We start from the raw sequence: 22855 nt of genomic DNA, 5'->3' as shown, positions 1-22855 counted from the left end.
CCCTGGGCAAATATTCATGGCGGAAGATCTGACAGACACAATATGGACAACCAGGAGCCTGAGACGTTCATGACTGCCAGACAAATGAAACTCACCGAGAATGCTGGAAACTTGAGATGAAACTAAGATACTTTGACTACCTAATTTTCTAGCACTTAATGCAGTGACACAGACAATGAGGAATGCGAGAACCGATAATGTCAAATCTTACATTTGGAACAATGGTTGTTTCACTTGAACACTATTACTTAATGCTTTGTGAAAAAGACAATCCGATCAATTTAAATTATAATGCTGTCATGGACATTCAATGTACACTTACTCTGCTACAAGTAGTTGCATAAAGGACAAACCTGAAAAGTATATTGTGGCTATTTTCCACAAAATTTACATTCCATTTGAGAAGATCATTTTTGTCATCAATTTTCAATTCATAGTTAAGTAACAATTATTAGTAATACTTATATATTCTCATCAGTAAAGTTTTTTTGTAACACAGTAGCTTAGAATTTAAGAGATACCAAGTTTAACTTTAGTATTAAACATAATTTGGTACAATTTATTGTGATAACTTTTCTCATTATTGTATATGTGTACCTGCCCACTTTTTTCTTTTTGGTTCCATCGCTTGCTGGTAGCACCTCATACATCTGTTCCAAGCAAGAGTTGTTGCAGGGTGTGTATAATGGGACAAACTGGATAGATCAACTGAATATTACAGCGCCATATATTAGTAAACAACCCAGTTCCAAATGTCTCATCTCTGTATATTTTACATACACATATTGCCACGAAGTATTTAAAGCATAAACATTCATTCTCATTTAGTAGACGGTACATCAGAATGGTCTGCAGTAGATGACGACCAACATCATTTCCAGTGCTTTCCCGTGACTTGACCACTCAGTAATGTTTACGTGGGATCAGGGGCACAGACCTCACTCAACATATGACACACGCAACATCTGGTACACAAAATGCTCTATCCTGTCACTCACAACACTATTCAATGCTTGTGACGAGGTGCGCTATGTGGTAACTCGCAAGTGTCAGGCTAGCCCTACTCTGAAAATCTGAGGTGCTGTTGTGAGGTGCCTACACTGTGCCTCGACCTGTCTCCAGGAGCTGTAGTGACAATACAGTAGTGGGCACCACACCCAACAGTGGAGGTGAACCCCATTCGAACATTCACTGACTGAAGTTATCAACGAAAATTCTGAACTCGAGCTCACCTCTGGGCGTGGTGCCACCCTCCACACCAGTTGATGGCTACTTCCGCACCAGAACTCGTTAACGCCTCAGCTGCCACCACCGACCCACCTCCGATCACCCGGACATGGTCGTACATCCTCGACAGCAGGGGAGTATCGTAACCTGTCGACAAAACCAGATGTATACTCGAGATTTGCTGAAAGATAAACGTCAGAAACTTGATTAATCAGCCTTTCACATCTCACCAATGCGATATTAGAGTCTCGGCAACAGTATTTTATACTTAATGTTATTGCTGAATTTAGTTTAAAAATAATGGTTTACACACAGCTAGCAGAGGCCACTTTGCACATATCTTCTAATTTTTACACTCATTTTCTACTTAATCCTTAAATGTATTTGTATCCCATAACAAAAATGAATTTAGCATGCCCAGTGCTTTAAAAAATTACAAGTCAATGCAAAAATCTAATTTTCATGCAGATTGGGTGGAGTTGTGAAGTCCGATACAAAACCCAGAGTCAGTTCAGGTGAGAATGGCTATCCCACGTCTCTGCTGCAGTGATAAGACTGATCTGTAGCACAATCCACGGCCTAGGTTAGGTTGAAACGTGACAGTCTGATTAAGAGTTGGCAAAACCAACAAATGTGAAATAAAAGATACGTAGCATAGCCCAAGGTCAATGTTTCTTTTTGTACCATTTGCTCAATATGTAATTTACTTTCTTTTTTTACATACATCTACATCTGCATCTGCAAGGTGCACTCAGAAACGCTGGATTACATAATGGGCAAACCACTGACGGGTATCTACGTCTGCAAGGTGAACCCAGAAATACTAGAAAGGATATGTTTAGAGAGAGTTCCCATGTGTGCATTTCAGAAAATGCTTGTGTTGGTAGGAAGAAACCAGATGCCACAAGCTATGAAGCAGTTATTATAGAGAAGCACATTGCATCTGGCAGCATTTTCAGCAACTGGGTGGTCCAGCTGTCTCTTGACAACAGTTTGTCAGTGGCCATTCATATGGACAGACCGACTGTTGGTGTCATGCCCACGTAGAATGCAGCACAGTGGTTGCAGCTTACTTTGTAGATCACATGGCTGCTTTTACAGGTGACCCTGCCTTTGATGGGTAATTATAGGGATGAGCCATGAGGCAAAGGGGTTGGGACCACGGATGGAGCAGGGATGGAAAAGAATATTGTGTAGCTTTTGCGGGTGGTGGAACATCACTGGGAGGTGTGGGAAGGATAGTGGTTAGGACATTCCTCATTTCGGGGCATGACAAGAGGTAAGTCAAAACTCTGGTAGAGAATATTATTCAGTTGCTCCAGTCCCGGGTGGTACTGAATCACAAGGGATGTGCTCTTTTGTGGCTGGCTGGTGGGTATGTGGAAGGTAGTAGGTGAATGGAGAAATAAGGCATGGGAGATGTTTCTGGACAGGGTCAATATGGTCTGTGACGGCCTCAATAAGATCCTCAGCATATTTGGGGGAGAGAGTGCTCATCACACCAGGTGTGACAATCAGAAGTGGCTAGGCTGAATGGGAGGAAAATCTTGGTATGGAACAAGTGGCAGCTGTCAAAGTTAAGGTACTGTTAAAGGGTGGCAAGTCTGAAGTGGAAAGGGGTAAAAGGGGTACTGATGTAGACATTCTTGAAGTAAGGTCATCACACCAGAAGGTGCCTGTTAAGTTGAGGAGGACCAGTTGAAGCAAATGGGGGAGAATGTGTTGAGGCTCTGGAAGAATGTGGATACGGTGCTCCCACCCTAAGCCCATATCATGAAGATGTCATCCATGAATCTGAACAATGTGAGGAGTTTGGGTTTCTGTGTAGTTAGGAAGGATTCCTTTACATAACCCATGAATAGCTTGATGCAGAATGATCCCGATGGGGGTGACCACTGCTGTTCCATTGATTTGATTGTAGGTGGTGCCTTCAAAGGAGAAGTAACTGCAGGCAAGGATGTAGTTGCTCATGGGGACCAGAAAGGAAATTGTCAGTCTGGAGTCAGCTGGGTGTTGGGGAAGGCAGTGTTCAATAGCAGCAAGCTCATTGGCATTAGGAATTCTAGTGTAGAGGGAGGTGGCACCAACAATGAAGAGCAGGGTGCCACGCAGTAAAGGAACAGAAACTGTGGAGAGGCAGTGGAAGAGATGGTTCGTGTCTTATGTAGGATGGTAGGTTATTGGTAATACGCTGAAGGTGTCGGTCCATGAGAGCAGAGATCCTCTCTGTATGTGCACAGTAATCGTCCACTATAGGGTGTCCTGGGTGGTTGGGCTTATGGCCACTAGGAAGCATGTAGGAGCAAAGTGCAGAGAGTGGTCAGGGTGAGGAGAGACTGGGGAGGAGAGAGGAAGAGTGGGGGGTAGTGGGGGGAAGGGGGTAGAGGGAGAGAGGGAGAGAGGGGGGAGGGGGGGAGAGGGAGAGTGGGGGGGCGGGGGTAGAGGGAGAGGGGAGGGGGGAGAGGGAGAGTGGGGGGGGCGGGGGTAGAGGGAGAGGGGGGGGGGGTAGAGGAAGAGTGGGGGCAGAGGGAGAGGGGGGTGACATAGAGGGAGAGGGGGGGGAGGGGAAGAGTGGGGGGGTAGAGGAAGAGTGGTGGTGGCGGGGGGGAGGGAGAGGGGGGGTAGAGGGAGAGTGGGGGGGTGGGGGGTAGAGGGAGAGTGGGGGGTGGGGGGTAGAGGGAGAGTGGGGGGTAGAGGGAGAGTGGGGGGTGGGGGGTAGAGGGAGAGTGGGGGGTGGGGGGTAGAGGGAGAGTGGGGGGTGGGGGGTAGAGGGAGAGTGGGGGGGTGCGGGGTAGAGGGAGAGTGGGGGGTGGGGGGTAGAGGGAGAGTGGGGGGGTGGGGGGTAGAGGGAGAGTGGGGGGTGGGGGGTAGAGGGAGAGTGGGGGGTGGGGGGTAGAGGGAGAGTGGGGGGTGGGGGGTAGAGGGAGAGTGGGGGGTGGGGGGTAGAGGGAGAGTGGGGGGTGGGGGGTAGAGGGAGAGTGGGGGGCGGGGGGTAGAGGGAGAGTGGGGGCGGGGGGTAGAGGGAGAGTGGGGGCGGGGGGTAGAGGGAGAGTGGGGGCGGGGGGTAGAGGGAGAGTGGGGGTGGGGGGTAGAGGGAGAGTGGGGGTGGGGGGTAGAGGGAGAGTGGGGGTGGGGGGTAGAGGGAGAGTGGGGGTGGGGGGTAGAGGGAGAGTGGGGGTGGGGGGTAGAGGGAGAGTGGGGGGTTGAGGGAGGTGGGGGGGAGGTGGGGGAGAGTGGGGGGTAGTGAGAGAGTGGGGGGTGTAGAGGGATAGTGGGGGTGGGTTAAGGGAGAGTTGGGTGGAGGGGAGGTAGAGTGGGGGGAGGAGAGGTAGATTGGGGTGGGGGGAGGAGAGGTAGATTGGGGTGGGGGGAGGAGAGGTAGATTGGGGTGGGGGGAGGAGAAGTAGATTGGGGTGGGGGGAGGGGAAGGAGAGTGGGGTGGGGGGAGGGGAAGGAGAGTGGGGTGGGGGGAGGGGAAGGAGAGTGGGGTGGGGGGAGGGGAAGGAGAGTGGGGTGGGGGGAGGGGAAGGAGAGTGGGGTGGGGGGAGGGGAAGGAGAGTGGGGTGGGGGGAGGGGAAGGAGAGTGGAGTGGGGGAGGGGATTGAGAGTGGAGTGGGGGGGGGGGGAGGGGATGGAGAGTGGAGTGGGGGGGGGGGGGAGGGGATGGAGAGTGGAGTGGGGGGGGGAGGGGATGGAGAGTGGAGTGGGGGGGGGGAGGGGATGGAGAGTGGAGTGGGGGGGGGGGGAGGGGATGGAGAGTGGAGTGGGGGGGGGGGAGGGGATGGAGAGTGGAGTGGGGGGAGGGGATGGAGAGTGGAGTGGGGGGGAGGGGAAGGAGAGTGGAGTGGGGGGGGAGGGGAAGGAGAGTGGAGTGGGGGGGGGGGTAGGAGAGTGGAGTGGGGTGGGGGGGAGGGGAAGGAGAGTGGGGTGGGGGGGAGGGGAAGGAGAGTGGGGTGGGGGGAGGGGAAGGAGAGTGGGGTGGGGGGAGGGGAAGGAGAGTGGGGTGGGGGGAGGGGAAGGAGAGTGGGGTGGGGGGAGGGGAAGGAGAGTGGGGTGGGGGGAGGGGAAGGAGAGTGGGGTGGGGGGAGGGGAAGGAGAGTGGGGTGGGGGGAGGGGAAGGAGAGTGGGGTGGGGGGAGGGGATTGAGAGTGGAGTGGGGGGAGGGGATTGAGAGTGGAGTGGGGGGGGAGGGGATGGAGAGTCGAGTGGGGGGGGAGGGGATGGAGAGTGGAGTGGGGGGAGGGGATGGAGAGTGGAGTGGGGGGAGGGGATGGAGAGTGGAGTGGGGGGGGAGGGGAAGGAGAGTGGAGTGGGGGGGGAGGGGAAGGAGAGTGGAGTGGGGGGGGGGGGGGGGTAGGAGAGTGGAGTGGGGTGGGGGGAGGGGAAGGAGAGTGGGGTGGGGGGGAGGGGAAGGAGAGTGGGGTGGGGGGGGGGAGAAGGAGAGTGGGGTGGGGGGGGGAGAAGGAGAGTGGGGTGGGGGGGGGAAGGAGAGTGGGGTGGGTGGGGGGGGAGGAGAGTGGGGTGGGAGGGGGGAGGGGAAGGAGAGTGGGGGGGAGGGGAAGGAGAGTGGGGGGGAGGGGAAGGAGAGTGGGGGGGAGGGGAAGGAGAGTGGGGGGGGTCGGGAGAGTGGGGTGGGGGTCGGGAGAGTGGGGTGGGGGTCGGGAGAGTGGGGTGGGGGTCGGGAGAGTGGGGTGGGGGTCGGGAGAGTGGGGTGGGGGTCGGGAGAGTGGGGTGGGGGTCGGGAGAGTGGGGTGGGGGTCGGGAGAGTGGGGTGGGGGGCGGGAGAGTGGGGTGGGGGGCGGGAGAGTGGGGTGGGGGGCGGGAGGGTGGGGTGGGGTGCGGGAGGGTGGGGTGGGGTGCGGGAGGGTGGGGTGGGGTGCGGGAGGCTGGGGTGGGGTGCGGGAGGGTGGGGTGGGGTGCGGGAGGGTGGGGTGGGGTGCGGGAGGGTGGGGTGGGGTGCGGGAGGGTGGGGTGGGGTGCGGGAGGGTGGGGTGGGGTGCGGGAGGGTGGGGTGGGGTGCGGGAGGGTGGGGGGTGGGAGAGTGGGGTAGGGTGCGGGAGGGTGGGGGGCGGGAGAGTGGCGTGGGGTGCGGGAGAGTGGGGGCGGGAGGGTGGGGGGAGGGGATGGGGTAGAGTGGGGGGCGGGAGGGTGGGGGGAGGGGATGGGGTAGAGTGGGGGAGGGGAGGGAGAGTGGGGGGGAGGGGAGGGAGAATCGGGTGAGGGGAGGGGAGGGAGAGTGTGGGGAGGGGAGGGGCGGGAGAGTGGTGTTGGGGAGGGGGAGTGGGGGGAGGGAAGGGAGAGTGGGGGAGGGAGATGGTTGGTTTTTGGGAAAGAGACCAAACAGCGAGGTCATCGGTCTCATCGGATTAGGGAAGGACAGGGAAGGAAGTCGGCCGTGCCCTTTCAGAGGAACCATCCCGGCATTTGCCTGGAACGATTTAGGGAAATCACGGGAAACCTAAATCAGGATGGCCGGACGCGGGACTGAAGCGTCGTCCTCCCGAATGCGAGTCCAGTGTGCTAGGGGATAGAGAGTGGGGGAGAGTGGGGGGAGGGGATAGAGAGTGGGGGAGAGTGGGGGGAGGGGTGAGAGCGTGGGGGGAGGGGGGAGGCGGGAGGGAGAGTGGGGGGAGGGGGGAGGCGGGAGGGAGAGTGGGGGGTGGGGGAGGCGGGAGGGAGAGTGGGGTGAGGGGGGGTCGGGAGGGAGAGTGGGGTGAGGGGGGGTGGGGAGGGAGAGTGGGGGGAGGGGGGGGGTGGGGAGGGAGAGTGGGGGGAGGGGGGGGGGGGTGGGGAGGGAGAGTGGGGGGGGGTGGGGAGGGAGAGTGGGGGGAGGGGGGAGAGAGTGGGGGGAGGGGGGGAGAGAGTGGGGGGGGAGGGGGGGAGAGAGTGGGGGGAGGGGGGGAGAGAGTGGGGGGAGGGGGGGAGAGAGAGTGGGGGGGAGGGGGGGAGAGAGTGGGGGGAGGGGGGGAGAGAGTGGGGGAGGGGGGAGAGAGTGGGGGAGGGGGGGAGAGAGTGGGGGAGGGGGGGAGAGAGTGGGGGGAGGGGGGGAGAGTGGGGGGAGGGGGGAGAGAGTGGGGGAGGGGGGAGAGAGTGGGGGGGAGGGGAGAGAGTGTGGGGGGAGGGGAGAGAGTGTGGGGGGAGGGGAGAGAGTGTGGGGGAGGGGAGAGAGTGTGGGGGGGAGGGGAGAGAGTGTGGGGGGAGGGGAGAGAGTGTGGGGGAGGGGAGAGAGAGTGGGGGAGGGGAGAGAGTGTGGGGGAGGGGAGAGAGTGTGGGGGAGGGGAGAGAGAGTGGGGGAGGGGAGAGAGAGTGGGGGAGGGGGGAGAGAGTGGGGGAGGGGGGGAGAGAGTGGGGGAGGGGGGAGAGAGTGGGGGAGGGGGGAGAGAGTGGGGGAGGGGGGAGAGAGTGGGGGAGGGGAGAGAGTGGGGGAGGGGAGAGAGTGGGGGAGGGGAGAGAGTGGGGGAGGGGAGAGAGTGGGGGAGGGGAGAGAGTGGGGGAGGGGGAGAGAGTGGGGGAGGGGAGAGAGTGGGGGAGGGGAGAGAGTGGGGGAGGGGAGAGAGTGGGGGAGGGGAGAGAGTGGGGGAGGGGAGAGAGTGGGGGAGGGGAGAGAGTGGGGGAGGGGAGAGAGTGGGGGAGGGGAGAGAGAGTGGGGGAGGGGAGAGAGAGTGGGGGAGGGGAGAGAGAGTGGGGGAGGGGAGAGAGAGTGGGGGAGGGGAGATAGAGTGGGGGAGGGGAGAGAGAGTGGGGGGAGGGGAGAGAGTGTGGGGGGAGGGGAGAGAGTGTGGGGGGAGGGGAGAGAGTGTGGGGGGAGGGGAGAGAGTGTGGGGGGAGGGGAGAGAGTGTGGGGGGAGGGGAGAGAGTGTGGGGGGAGGGGAGAGAGTGTGGGGGGAGGGGAGAGAGTGTGGGGGGAGGGGAGAGAGTGTGGGGGGAGGGGAGAGAGTGTGGGGGGAGGGGAGAGAGTGTGGGGGGAGGGGAGAGAGTGTGGGGGGAGGGGAGAGAGTGTGGGGGGAGGGGAGAGAGTGTGGGGGGAGGGGAGAGAGTGTGGGGGGAGGGGAGAGAGTGTGGGGGAGGGGAGAGAGTGTGGGGGAGGGGGGAGAGAGTGTGGGGGAGGGGGGAGAGAGTGTGGGGGAGGGGGGAGAGAGTGGGGGAGGGGGGAGAGAGTGGGGGAGGGGGGAGAGAGTGGGGGAGGGGGGAGAGAGTGGGGGAGGGGGGAGAGAGTGGGGGAGGGGGGAGAGAGTGGGGGAGGGGGGAGAGAGTGGGGGAGGGGGGAGAGAGTGGGGGAGGGGGAGAGAGTGGGGGAGGGGAGAGAGTGGGGGAGGGGAGAGAGTGGGGGAGGGGAGAGAGTGGGGGAGGGGAGAGAGTGGGGGAGGGGAGAGAGTGGGGGAGGGGAGAGAGTGGGGGAGGGGAGAGAGTGGGGGAGGGGAGAGAGTGGGGGAGGGGAGAGAGTGGGGGAGGGGAGAGAGTGGGGGAGGGGAGAGAGTGGGGGAGGGGAGAGAGTGGGGGAGGGGAGAGAGTGGGGGAGGGGAGAGAGTGGGGGAGGGGAGAGAGTGGGGGAGGGGAGAGAGTGGGGGAGGGGAGAGAGTGGGGGAGGGGAGAGTGTGGGGGAGGGGAGAGTGTGGGGGAGGGGAGAGAGTGGGGGAGGGGAGAGTGTGGGGGAGGGGAGAGTGTGGGGGAGGGGAGAGTGTGGGGGAGGGGAGAGTGTGGGGGAGGGGAGAGTGTGGGGGAGGGGAGAGAGTGGGGGAGGGGAGAGAGTGGGGGAGGGGAGAGAGTGGGGGAGGGGAGAGAGTGGGGGAGGGGAGAGAGTGGGGGAGGGGAGAGAGTGGGGGAGGGGAGAGAGAGGGGGGAGGGGTGAGAGTGGGGGAGGGGTGAGAGTGGGGGAGGGGTGAGAGTGGGGGAGGGGTGAGAGTGGGGGAGGGGTGAGAGTGGGGGAGGGGTGAGAGTGGGGGAGGGGTGAGAGTGGGGGAGGGGTGAGAGTGGGGGAGGGGTGAGAGTGGGGGGAGGGGTGAGAGTGGGGGAGGGGTGAGAGTGGGGGAGGGGTGAGAGTGGGGGAGGGGTGAGAGTGGGGGAGGGGTGAGAGTGGGGGAGGGGTGAGAGTGGGGGAGGGGTGAGAGTGGGGGAGGGGTGAGAGTGGGGGAGGGGTGAGAGTGGGGGAGGGGTGAGAGTGGGGGAGGGGTGAGAGTGGGGGAGGGGTGAGAGTGGGGGAGGGGTGAGAGTGGGGGAGGGGTGAGAGTGGGGGAGGGGTGAGAGTGGGGGAGGGGTGAGAGTGGGGGAGGGGTGAGAGTGGGGGAGGGGTGAGAGTGGGGGAGGGGTGAGAGTGGGGGAGGGAGAGTGGGGGAGGGAGAGTGGGGGAGGGAGAGTGGGGGAGGGAGAGTGGGGTACTGTGATACTGAAGAATTTACAGATATATTGGAGATCCTGTTCAGTTTGTGGAATGGGGTCACTGTGGAATAGTTTGTAGGTGGATATATTTTACAGCTGGCTGATTCCTTCAGCCAATTAATCACTGTGGATTATAACCACAGTAGTGGAGCCTTTATCGGCAGGTCAGCTTGTAGGGCAAGGATCAGCTTTTAGGTAGAGTATCATGGTTCTTTCAGTGGACATTAGGATGGTTTGCATTTTAATGGATTTGGGATTTATGGTGAGGCAAAGTTCAAGATCAGGAAATTCTGTAAAGTTAACAGAGGGTGATTTGTGTGCTGTGAGGGGTGGATCACAGTTTGATACAAAAGTGAACTGAATTAGGCTGGTTTCAATATTGATATTGGATTGCGTCTGATTGATAGGGTTGGTGGTAAAAAAAAAAGAGTTCTCACTGTAAGGACCAGGAGAAGGTCTGTGACAAGTACACCATGATTGAGTTTTCCCCACTCCCGAAAGATATATATGAGACATAGACACAGACACACTTTCCTTCTTGTACTTGCATAGGTTTTTCTTTGTATATTAATGAAATTGCTTATCAGAGGTGAAATGACAAGGATTGTCAATGTGCCCTGGATGAAGCACTGGATGACACTGAAGTTGTCTTTTGTCCAGCCATAAAAATTAAGAAAGCACAGCTTTCTATAAACCATGGAAGTGGCATACTGATAACCACATATCAAAATAAAGAGGCAATAGTATTCTTTAAAATAATAAGCTATCACATTGTATTAGTTTCCTGGCAGCAGCAGAAATAATCTTTTGAGCAACAGGAGCATCTTCATCTTCAAATCGTTCAGATGGGCCAGCTGCAGTTATTGTCAAAGACACAGATTTCTCGGCTTTCACTGAAACATCATGAGCACCACCAAACCATTTTCTCGAAGACTGCAGGGAGCTTGTTCCTTGCAATTTCACTGATACCACAGTGCTGATGAGAAAATGTGGGAACACTGGCAAATGGGAGAAAAGGTTGGTCCATTTTTACACAGCATTACAAGAGACGCACGACCAGCATACTTTCTTTCAATGTTTGAAGAATTGTCCTTACATATTTACAAGAAAGAACTGTCTTGGATGTTCCTTGAAATATTGTGATTTCAACTTACTGTGTAGCTTTACATTATTCGCATCAGCCATCACGATTCTCCCTCTATCTGGAAGTTCACGAACACTTCCCTCGATATGTGTACGACAATGTAGATTGCAAAACTGTTGCATTATGCATGGCATTGTTGGTACCTACCAAATACAATTAATTGTTTTACACCAAGATATTTGTCAAGTAAAAGATACACCACCAGCACAATCCATGGGAAGTTACACAGCTGTTCAGTAGCTCTCAGTTCTTCTGTGCCTGACTACTTGTGGCTTTATAGCAAAATCAAAGACCTAGCAACTGTTCCAGGAATTAGAATTTTGGTGGACACTGGCCGAGGAATCACTTGTGAAATAACTTTTGTAGATTCACAGGCATTTGTAAATGCTTCTCACAGTAATTACAGCAGCATCTTCACAGCTATGTTACGTTATTTTGTTGTTGCTTTCTGCCCAAAGACTGGTTAGATGCAGCTATCCACCCCAGACTATCCAGTGCAAGCCTATTCATCTATGCATAACCACTGAGCCCTATAAATCAATTTGTGTCTTCTTACTGTATTCAAGCATTTGTCTCCTCCTACAGGTTTTAATCAACCCCCTCCCCCTCCTCTCTCTCTCTCTCTCCCCTACATTACCAAACCTATGATTCTTTGATGCCTCAAGATGTGTAATATCAACCAACCCTTTCTTTTAGTCAGGAAGTGCCATAAATTTTGCAGTGGAAAAGGCTGACGAATTCTGTCAGAAAATTTTACTAGCCAAAGTTTCCGATCCCCTGAGGTAGCTTAGCGAGTCAATAATGAAATTCCGAGTTATAATGTTCATGTACAGCATCACTTAATAGGTTACACAAGATCAATGCATTTTATAATGGAAGACAGTGGCATGAAGGAACTGGTCATCATTATTTTGTAACTGTTCCAGGCAAGCAGAAGAGGTTGAAGAGGCCCCCTAGCTACTGAGGTCTTCCACCGAAACAAGAAACTCCTTTGATTTAAATACTGAGTTCCTGTAACATTATCAGTTTCCTGTACATAATACTGTTATTGGCATGATATATACATACATCCCAGTGAATATCTTATCCATACAACTTCTTGCAATTCTTGTTCCCCCCTTCAGCAAGCTTTAAATAGTGCAAAGGAAAGCCAATAAATCACTGAAAGAAGAGGTTCATAAGAAGTCAAGAAGAATCAAAATTAACACGTTATTCAGCACTGTCACGTGACAAGTCATTAAGTTCTGTAATTTTCATAAGTGGTTGCAATAAAAGAGAGCAATGGGAAAATGTTCAATATTGCTTAATTTAAATATAATGATGTTCAATTTTGTTAATATTTCTCGTCTTCAGTTGAATGGCACTGGTTCCAGCTGGACGAGGAGCTGGCATGGTGACTGGAGAAGAGTGACTTCACGGCTTGACCCAATGTCCTCAGATGCACAGTGGTGACAATGCCTCCTCACCCTCTTCAAGTGTCATAACATGAGTGGATTTCTACATAGAAAGATGTTGTGCTTTGATCATGGTCAAGGCTGGAGTCCCATGCCTTGCTTAATTGAAAGCCACTGTTTTTATTTTTTAGGTCCACCATGTAGTGAGATTCTACAGGCACAGAAGGTATTGTACTGTTGCCACACATTTGTGACTTGATAATTCACAATTTAACCAAGAGAGATGGTTATCTGCCAAAGTGGTCTTTAGGCTGTTCCTTGTCTGTACAGTGTTCATGCTCAGTGCCTCTCTCCTGTAAAGTTCAGGCAGGCTGGCCTACATCCATTTTCCCACACTGGCAATGGATGCTATAGACGCCCAGTTTTTGGAGTCCAAGGTCATCATCAACTGATTCCACCAAGGCTTTCGCCTCGGATGGAAAGTGAAACACACGCTTCAATTTATGAGGGACATGTCATTTCATAAATAATGCTAACATTGTTTTTACTTACACATTTATTTTTTTCCCCAATATCTCTTTTACAATACTTCCAAATAGTTTCCCTGCTTCTCTATGACTGAATACCAACAACTCAGAAGCTCTATTATTCTACACATGAGACAACTTCTGTTTATCTGCCGAATGGTTTGGGTATAAGTGGTAGAAAGCTCTCCCAGAGAAAGGTAATAATGTCCGCACATAAGTTTTTTCAACTCTGGGAGCAAGTCGAAGTCTGGTGGTCTCACGTCCAGGCTGTAGGGAGGATGTGGCAACACTTCCCATCCGTATTCATGCAGTTTTTGGACCACAACGTTACCGATATGTGGGCAAGTATTGTCATGGAGAATTAGTGGCCCAGCCTCAAATGACTGAGATCTGATTTTGTGCATTTTCCTGCACAATTTTTTTTGTGGATTTATGACAATACACTGCTGTGACACTTGTTCCACATAGGACAATCTGTCATGATGATTAAGGAATCACCATTTGCTTGAGCTTTAACTGAGTGCATCAAAATTTTTTTAAACTCAGTAAATCTGAAGCTCTCCAGCAATCGGACTGCGATTTCAACTGTTTTAAAGTATCTAATCCACATTTCATCAATAGTGACAATTTGACACAAGAATCCTTGACCTTCACAGTCGATCGGTTTGTGGGATTGAAGGGACCAGACTACTAGGGCCATCGGTCCCTGTTTCCATGAACTTGAAACCCCCCACAAGGAATAAAAACAAACAATGGAGATGACAAGAGACAACACAGGACAAGAAGACACAGACAGAGACCAGACAAAAGGAATTAAAATCACACCAAGTGTGACAGTGGTTGGCCAACAATAGAAACAAAAAAGGAAAAGCCAACCACCAAGAAATGCACTAAAAACCCCAGTCTAAAATCGTAGGCCAAAGGCCAGACTCAACACAAAAAAAGGGCAAACACTTAGATCAAGCGATAAAAACCCCCCGAATGAATAAAACTCAAAACTAAATCTGCCATCCCAACGTGATCTGATAAAAGTGCAGGAAGTGTATCAGGCAGCGCAAACATCTGCCTGAGCGGAGTTAAAAGTGGGCAGTCCAACAAGATGTGGACCACCGTCAAAGCTGAATCGCAGCGACATAAAGGTGGGTCCTCGCGGCGCAATAAATAGCTGTGTTATCCAGGTGTGACCAATGCATAGCCGGCAGAGGACAACAGACTCCTTGCGAGAGACACGCAAGGAGGAGCACCACACGCCTGTAGCCTCATTGATGGCCCGAAGTTTGTTGGCTGAAGGAAGGGTGCGCCACTCTTCACCCCAGGCGCAAAGTAACTTCTGCTGCAAAACTGACCCTAGATCACTCTCCGAAAGGTCTATCTCCAAGGCTGGGGCACCAACAGCCTATTTGGCCAGCCTGTCAACACATTCATTTCCCAGGATGCTGATATGACCTGGGGTCCACACAAAGACCACAGAGCAGCCGCAACGGGCAAGAGTATGGAGGGACTCCTGGATAGCCATCACCAGATGAGAGCAAGGGATACACTGGTTGATAGTTCGTAAACCGCTCAGGAAGTCACTACAGATAACGAAGGACTCACCTGAGCAGGAGCGGATATACTCTAGGGTGCGAGAGATGGCAACAAGCTCGGCAGTGAAAACACTGCAGCCAGCCAGCAATGAGTGTTGTTCATAATGATCCCCGAGAGTAAGAGCATAACCGACACGACCAGCTACCATCGAACCGTCAGTATAGACAATGTCAGAGCCTTGAAACGTGGCAAGGATCGAAAGAAAGTAGCGGTGGAGGGCCTCAGGAGGGACTGAGTCCTTTGGGCCCTGTGCCAAATCGAGCTGAAGGCATGGGCGGGGCACACACCACGGGGGTATACGTAGAGGGGCCCGGAAAAGAAGTGGAAGATGGAAAACCTCAAGCCCAGAGAGAAGAGCTATGACGTGAACCGTGATCGTTCACCCTGACCGGGGCCGCCATTCCGGAAGATGGACAACCAACTGAAGGAACAGGAGACGATAATTGGGGTGTCCGGGCAAGCTACAAACGTGTGTAGCCTAAGCTGCCAGTAATCATTGGTGCCGGATCCGTAATGGAGGGACACCTGCCTCCACAAGTACGCTGTTGACAAGGCTTGTTCGGAAAGCTCCAGTGGCGAGTTGGATCCCGCTGTGAAGGATGGGGGTCCAGCAACAGCAATGCAGAAGGGGATGCTGAACCATAAGCCAGGCTCCCATAATCTAGACGGGACTGAATTAACACCTGGTACAGTCGTAGAAGGGTAGACTGATCGGCGCCCCAGCTGGTGTGACTCAAGCAACGAAAAAGTGTTAAGATGCCGCCAGCACGTTTGTTTAAGCTGCCAAATATGAGACAGCCAAGTCAATCGAAAACCAATCCCAAAAACCGATCTGTCTCCACCACAGCAAGAGGTTTGCCGTCAAGATAAAGCCATGGCTCAGGGTGAACAGTGCGTCGCCGGCAGAAATGCATAACGCAGGTCTTGGCAGCCGAAAACTGGAAGCCATGTGCTACAACCCAAGACTGCGCCTTTCAGATAGCGCCCTGCAGCTGCCGTTCAGCAGCTGCAATGCCAGTGGAGTTATAGTATAGGCAGAAGTCATCAGCATACAAGGAAGATGAGACAGACGTTCCCACCGCCGCAGCGAGCCCATTAATTGCAATCAAAAAGAGGCAGACACGTAAGACAGATCCTTGCAGTACCCCATTCTCCTGAACTTGGGAGGAACTATGGGAGGCCGCAACTTGCACGCAGAAGGAATGAAGTGACAGAAAATTTTGTATGAAAATTGGGAGCAGACCCCGAAGACCCCAACCGTAGAGAGGATGTGATGCCGCCATGTCGCATTGTATGCCTGCCACATGTCAAAAAACACGGCAACCAGATGCTGATGGCGGGCAAAGGCCGTACGGATGGCAGACTCCAGACACACCAGATTATCGGCGGCAGAGCAGCCCTTATGGAACACACCCTGGGATGGAGCCAGAAGGTCCTGAGACTCAAGTAGCCAACTCAACCTCCAGCTCACCATGCGTTCGAGCAACTTGCAAAGAACGTTGGTGAGGCTAATGGGATGGTAGCTGTCCATCTCCAGTGGGTCCTTGCCAGGTTTCAACATGGGGATTACGACGCTTTCTCGCCATTGCGATGGCAACTCGACCCAGATATGGTTGAAAAGGTCTAGGAGGCATCGCTGGCAGTCCACCGAGAGGGTGTTTGATCATCTGACAGTGGATGCCATCTGGCCCAGGAGCCGTATCAGGGCAAGCGACTAGGGCACTTTGGAATTCCCACTCACTGAAAAGAGTATTGTACGATTTAGGGTGGCGCATCTGGAATGAAAAGCTCCGACGCTCCAACCGCTCTTTCAGGGAGCGGAAGGCCAGTGGGTAATTCGTAGAAGCGGAACTCTGAGCAAAATGCTCCACTAAGTGGATTGCAATTGTGTCGGAGTCAGTACAGACTGCTCCATTCAATGAAAGCGCAGGTACACTGACGGCCATACGCAGGTACACTGATAGCCATAGAGGGTCACCTGATCTTGGCCCAAACCTGTGATTGAGAGGTACAGAGGCCAATGGTGGAGACATACCTTTCCCAGCACTCCTGCCTGCGTTGGCGAATGAGGCGGCAGGCTCACGAATGGAGCCGTTTAAAGGCGATGAGGTGTTCCAATGAGGTGAGCCACTTGTGACGTTAAGAGTGCCTGCCTGTGATCTTTAATCACCTCAGCGATCTTGGGTGACCACCAAGGCACAGTCTTCTACTGAGGGGACCCAGAAGAACAGGGAATGGCAGATTCTGCAGCAGTAATGACGCCGGTGGTGACCGAGTGAACCACCGCACCAATATCGTCATTGGGAAGAGGCTCAATAGTGGCAATGGAGGTGAACAAGTCCCAGTCAGCCTTATTCATTGGCCATCCGCAGGGGCGCCCAAAAGAGTGATGCTGTGAGTGACAGAAAGATTGGAAAGTGGTCACTACCACACAAGTCGTCATGCACACTCCATTGGACAGATGGTAATGGGCTAGGGATGCAGATCGAAAGGTCGATGACTGAGTACATGCCATGCGCCACACTGAAATGTGTGGAGGCACCATTATTTAAAAGAGAAAGGTCTAGCTGTGCCAATACTTGCTCAACAATGCTGTCTCGGCCTGTTGCTACTGATCCACCCCACAGAGGGTTATGGGTGTTGAAGTCGTCCAGCAACAGAAAAGGTGGTGGCAATTAGGCTATCAGCGCAGCCAGGACATGCCGCGGGACATCACCATCCGGTGGAAGACAGAGACTGCAGACAGTAACAGCCTGAGGCATCCACACCCGAACAGCAACAGCGTCTAAAGGTGTTTGTACAGGGACAGATTTGCTGTAAACGGAGTGAAGGACGTAGATGTAGACACCACCAGATACCTTCTCATACGCTGCCCGGTTCCTATAATAACCCCGACAGCCACGGAGGGCGGGGTTTCACATCGCCGGAAACCAAGTTTCCTGAAGAGCACTGCAGAGGAGAGGGTGAAGGCTGAGAAGTTGTCGGAGCTCAGCAAGATGGTGGAAAAAACCGCTGCAGTTCCACTGGAGGATGACACTGTCCATGGCCGAGAAGGGCGTGTAGGGACCAAGGAGGCAGATTACGCCGCTGGGTCACCTGCTGCCACCGACTGAGTACCTGTGCGAGTGACATCCATTGTGTCCGAGTGTCTGGAGAGATCTAGGTCCTCAGCGGAAACCAGTATCTCTACCTTGCCCCCAGACAGAGAGCTTGAAGGTTGGGGTGGGGTGGGTGCCACCACACGTTCCTTTGTCTTAGAGGTCTTCCTCCTGGACTTTTCTTGCTGTTCCTTGGGTTTCACTGGCTGGGAGGGCTGCACCAATTCAGTCTCCGGGACAAAGGAGGATCGCGAAGCCCTACGACCAGCTGCTTGTGGGCACTTATGCCACTGCTGGGCGTCATCCTTCCCACTTGTGGAAACCTTGGAAGAGAGGAACTCAAGGGACCCCTTGCGAGCGCGAGGAGCCGAAGAAGTTAGACACTCCTCTGGCTTAGAAACGGGGACATACGTCCCTGATGAGTGGGGGGTGGGGTGTTGGTCCCGAGGTAGGTGGTGCAGGAGGAACAGGGTGGGTAGTGCCCCCCTGGGCAAGGAGGCGTGTGGAGTTGTATGGCTTGGTGAATCGACCAGAATTCGCTGAACTGATGGGCTATCACGGTTGTCACAGCGGTGGCATATGAGGAATCATTCGCACAGGATGGAGTCGTTCATATTTCCTCTTAGCCTCAGTATAGGTCAGTCGGTGCAGGGTCTTATATTCCATTATTTTTCGCTCTTTCTGTAAGATCCTGCAGTCTGGCGAGCAAGGTGAATGATGCTCTCTGCAGTTGACACAGGTGGGAGGTGGGGCACATGGAGTATTGGGATGTGATTGGCGTCCACAATCTCGACAAGTGATGCTGGAAGTACAACGAGAGGACATATGGCTGAACTTCCAGCACTTAAAGCACTGCATCGGGGGAGGGATATAGGGCTAGACATCATATCGGTAGACCATCACCTTGACCTTCTCTGGTAATTTATCACCCTGAAGGCCAAGGCGAAGGCACTGGCAGCAATCTGATTATTCAGACCCCGATGGACGTGCTGGATGAAATGAACACCTCAACACTCTAAATTGGAGTGCAGCTCATCATCAGACTGCAAAAGAAGGTCCCTATGGAAAATAATACCCTGGACCATATTTAAACTCTTATGGGGTGTGATGGTAACTAAAACATCCCCCAACTTGTCACAAGCAAGTAACCTTCGTGGCTGGGCAGAGGATGCCGTTTTTATCAATACTGACCCAGAGCGCATTTTGGACAAGCCCTCCACCTCCTCAAACTTTTCCTCCAAACGCTCTATGAAGAATTGAGGCTTTGTTGACATGAAAGACTCCCCATCAGCTCTTGCACAAACTATAAGTGTCACTGCCATCCTGACCTGACAGCTTCAAACTACCATAAAATAAAACCAGACAAAACCATAAGATCACATTATCCCCATTTCCAGTTAACCTTTATAGCTCAACCCTAGACCACAATTACAAAATCTTGTATCCCAATCTCCAGCTCACCTACATAGCTCAACCCATGAGTGAAAGTGTACTTACGGTGTCAGTGGCTTGTCTTATGCATGTTGCAGTTTGTAATTGTACGCTTGGTGAATAATGGGAAGTAAACCTGAAAAAGTGTGACTCAGATACGACAAGATAGCAGAACCCACGAGAACATAAATTTTGATAAACGTTGTAAGTGGATCAATGTTTTTAATGAAATCATGGGAGCAGGTAAGTGGATCTATTCTTAATTAAATCATGGGGGAGGTAGGTGGATCGATGTTTATTACTAATAGAGTTGCATGGCAACAGGATATACTAATAAACACTGATCAACATACATTCTACCACAATTTAATTAAAAACACTGATCCACTTACTCAGGCACCTAAGAGTACAGTTTCAATTTTGTGAGATATTCTGTATCACATGGCAATATTCTGCAAAATATATTCCATTTGTGCCACCACATAATTTCATATACTCCCATCATGACAAATGTTGCATACTAAATGGCATGATGACATACCTCACAAATACGTCGCCACCATGTAATTAAACTGCTACAGCATGCCACCTGTTAACCCACCACACCGTCTACAACAACATTTCACATCCATTCCACAACAAAAACACCGCAGCTTGATGACATCACAGTACACCGTGGCACATTAATGGGTCAAAGCAGACAGGTGGTATCCTACAACCAAGTACATCCCACCAGATATTGCTCGAGTACTTACAACTCCAAGAAATGATAATTATTAATGAAAATTACTTCAGCTGTAATTATTACTTTTTTTATGATCGGCTTCATTCCTTTGAACACTATCAGGCTGCTTAGTTGTGCTGAAGTCAATGCATAGATGGTCCAGCTGTCATATGTAACGTTAAAGACATCTAAGAGCCTTTGAGATCAGTGTTCTTGGATGTGGTTTTTAACATTACGTATGATGACCAGACCATCTACGTCTCTACTTCAGTGCAACTTGGAAAGCTGAAGATGTTCAAAGAAATAAATCAGGCCATAACACAATAAATGTGTAAAAAATACAGCCGAGGTGATTTTCTTTTATTATCAATGTTGTAACTGCGACAGGAACGGTCGCAGGGTTGCCGCAAATGAAAATGGGGCAGGACCGAATGGGAGGGACCGCAAACAAACGAGACGGATGAACGGGAATGGAAGGACAAGCACAACGACAGACAACAGAGCAAGACACCAAGATCAACAACACAGTATTAAGCAATGGAGTCACAAGAGATAACCTCACAAATTCAAAACAACATCCACTCGTAAACGGGAAGTAAGCACATACAACGTAAACATGATGTCTGTAAGCGAGATATCAACCGACTCAATGTTACTACCAGACTACCTCGCTGAGTGAAAGGTAGCCGCCTAAATACACGACAGGATATGTCACTATTGGCCGCTGGGACCACATGCTCCACAGTGGTAACCTCACGTTAGACTCGGGGTCCAGGAGCACGTACAGCCACAGCTTACGGCACAACTGCTGCAGAGACCTTCATGCTGTCTGGCGTGGATTTGAAACCCGTGGCGCTCAGTACCAGAATCAACATTAATTTCAGCTGTGGGCACTCAACACAATCAAGCTGAACTACAAGATAGGCGTATCTGCACTTCTCAAGCTGAGGCTGGGCAAATTTAACTGCCTTCAGTTTATGCTGCAGTACCTTGTCACATTTCACAGTCACTTAGCGTTTCAAAGTGGATGCAACAGAAACTGTTAACAGTATTTTACACATGAGACAAGAGCCTACAAGCCAGCAAACAAAACGAGGGTGCTTGGTATAACTGGATAAGATAAAGCTATTGACACAAGTGCTGAATCAAAGGTAAAGCCTCTTCTAATTATGTTTCAGGAGAAAAACACGGTTTGGGAAATTACAAGGAACCTCAGGTACTTTCTATTTAATTACACACCACAATGCCAGTGTCCTTGTGACAGCATGAATAACAGAGCCACACACACCGTTATGCTCTCAATGGTTTGCATATAGAAAACTGTGAGTCATTTCAGTCTAATCACCAGTTCACAGTACACAATGTCAGTCACAGCCAGCTTAAGGCCCAAGAGACAGAAGTCGCCACTTGGTGTGTGATGCTGAAACCGGTGCAACAACTGTAACATTTCCGTAAAGGACATTTCACAATTAGTAGAGGCCACTTGAGTTACTGAGTACACAGGAGCATCAGGGGCACCCATATGGAACGTCTGCATACACTGTGTATCACAATTAGCTGCAAAAACTAATATGAGTGAAAGTGCCCACAGAGAAAGGTGGAAGTGGGTGGGTGGAGGAGACTGTTGGGAGAAAATGTTTTTCAAATGGCCCTTGTGTGGGCCATATCTATACTACATAAAGAGATTCATCTCTAGAGTTGTAAGCTCAGCTATTGTATGTTAACTTAAATGTATCTTCAGGCTGCCACAGCAACCACTGTTAAATACAGCTGGAGGACCTTTATGATGTTTAGCTTGCTCCTCTCAAAGCCGAAAATAACAGGAATGAGTGAAAGAATGGGGAATAGCAAGAAGCAAGCAGGAATTACAGAATATGATGTTGATATCACCTCCAAAAATTACAGCAAAATAATTATGCACAATAGGCTAACACTTTAAAAATGAAATTACTTTACTTGTTTTAAGTTTTTTTTTTTACATGCAATATCTAATGGAAAATGATTTAATGCAAGTGAGTAAAAAAATCCTGAAAAGGTGCGTGTAATCAACCACAAATCCACATCCAATTTATTTTAAACTGTGTATAGTACATATCACAAGACAGAATAGCAACTGTGTGTCGTAATATAACTTGCCTAGACCAAATTCTTCCTGCTCATCTTCATGGGCCTCCAGGTCATCACTCTCATTAACTTGTTGTAAGAAATCAATATACAACCTAGAGTGAAATGAACTTATCTCTTCTTCTGTTGCCAGCCGGCTTGGGACTGGGGTAAGATGATTTAACAAACCACAGGCTACAATCAGTTCATGGACTAATGTTGCCTAGAAAAGATTTCGTTTCCATTAGTACTGTTCCTTGTATGCCAAAATATGATGAAATAAAGAAAAAATAAACACACTTCATAACTTGATGATAATTCTCTCCGACAAATAACTAATCTGTATTTACAAATATGTTAAATATTCTCAACAGTAAAACCAGCAGCCTGAATAAGGGGAGAGTTATGAATTATTTGCCCGTTCTTTGACACGAGAAAAACGAGTTGACCAGCTTAACAGATTTCTGAATTATGCTTACAGATTGACTGTGAGAAAAACACAAAAGGTACTGGATATAATGCGCAGTTGTACCTCATCATCTATACTTTTCCGCAATTACGTGGCTACCTACATCGCTAATGACATAGTTGCAAATGAGCTTCTCACTGCAATACACTCAGTTTGCAAACAGACAATGCAATAAATAAAGGAACTGCAGCTCTACAAATACGAAAGAAGGAACAAATACGGGGCAGTAGATTATGTGAAAAGTCTGAAATGCGTGTAAATAATTACGTTGGAAAAATATAATGCTTCTGATAGTAAAAACGCAAGTATAACTGTTAGCGCCAAATCACTTTATAACATCTACCCTTGAATTAGGAAAAAAAACTCACCCTTCCGTTGACTTGAGGAATTCTATCACATTCCTTTCTCAGTTGCTTACTGTCAATATATACAACTTTCTTTGTGCAATTGGAGCTCATTTTCCCCCGTTTATATTAAACTGCAGCATAAACTAACATTTCAAATTCGCGGAATGTTTACTTGTGCTATTGTCAGCTATCGATAACAGATTCTATCGACAGAAAATATCCTACGTGAGCTATCGATAACTTAGTTCCAGGGGCGGAAAAAAAAAATTAAAATTTCGAATAATTATTGATCGAATTCGAAAATTCAAAATGTTGTCATACGCAATCTTCTCATTTTGAGGTATAATCTTGTATTAAAAGTTTATTGGCAGAACACTTTCCAGACAGTATATACACACACCACTGAATGCTTCTTCCAAACTCATATA

The 22855-nt window shown here is 51.4% G+C and overlaps 1 protein-coding gene across 1 annotated transcript in view; it reads right to left on the bottom strand.

The window, feature by feature from the left end:
• The window catches only part of LOC124551007 (histone deacetylase 8-like), a 76187-nt gene extending 53580 nt beyond the window's left edge, over positions 1–22607 (bottom strand). The window contains exons 1-3 of the mRNA XM_047125851.1: positions 22449–22607; positions 21645–21834; positions 1233–1374 (exon numbers count right to left, since the gene is read on the bottom strand). Of these exons, the coding sequence (XP_046981807.1) occupies positions 1233–1374; positions 21645–21834; positions 22449–22538 (422 nt within the window). The 5' untranslated portion in view covers positions 22539–22607. The remainder of the gene's footprint in view (positions 1–1232; positions 1375–21644; positions 21835–22448) is intronic.
• Between the last annotated feature and the right edge of the window lie 248 nt (positions 22608–22855).

This window comes from Schistocerca americana, chromosome 9, assembly GCF_021461395.2.
Source record: "Schistocerca americana isolate TAMUIC-IGC-003095 chromosome 9, iqSchAmer2.1, whole genome shotgun sequence".
Lineage (NCBI taxonomy): Eukaryota > Metazoa > Arthropoda > Insecta > Orthoptera > Acrididae > Schistocerca > Schistocerca americana.
The sequence above is the reverse complement of the archived record's forward strand: the minus strand, read 5'-3'. Positions and strand labels throughout refer to the sequence as shown.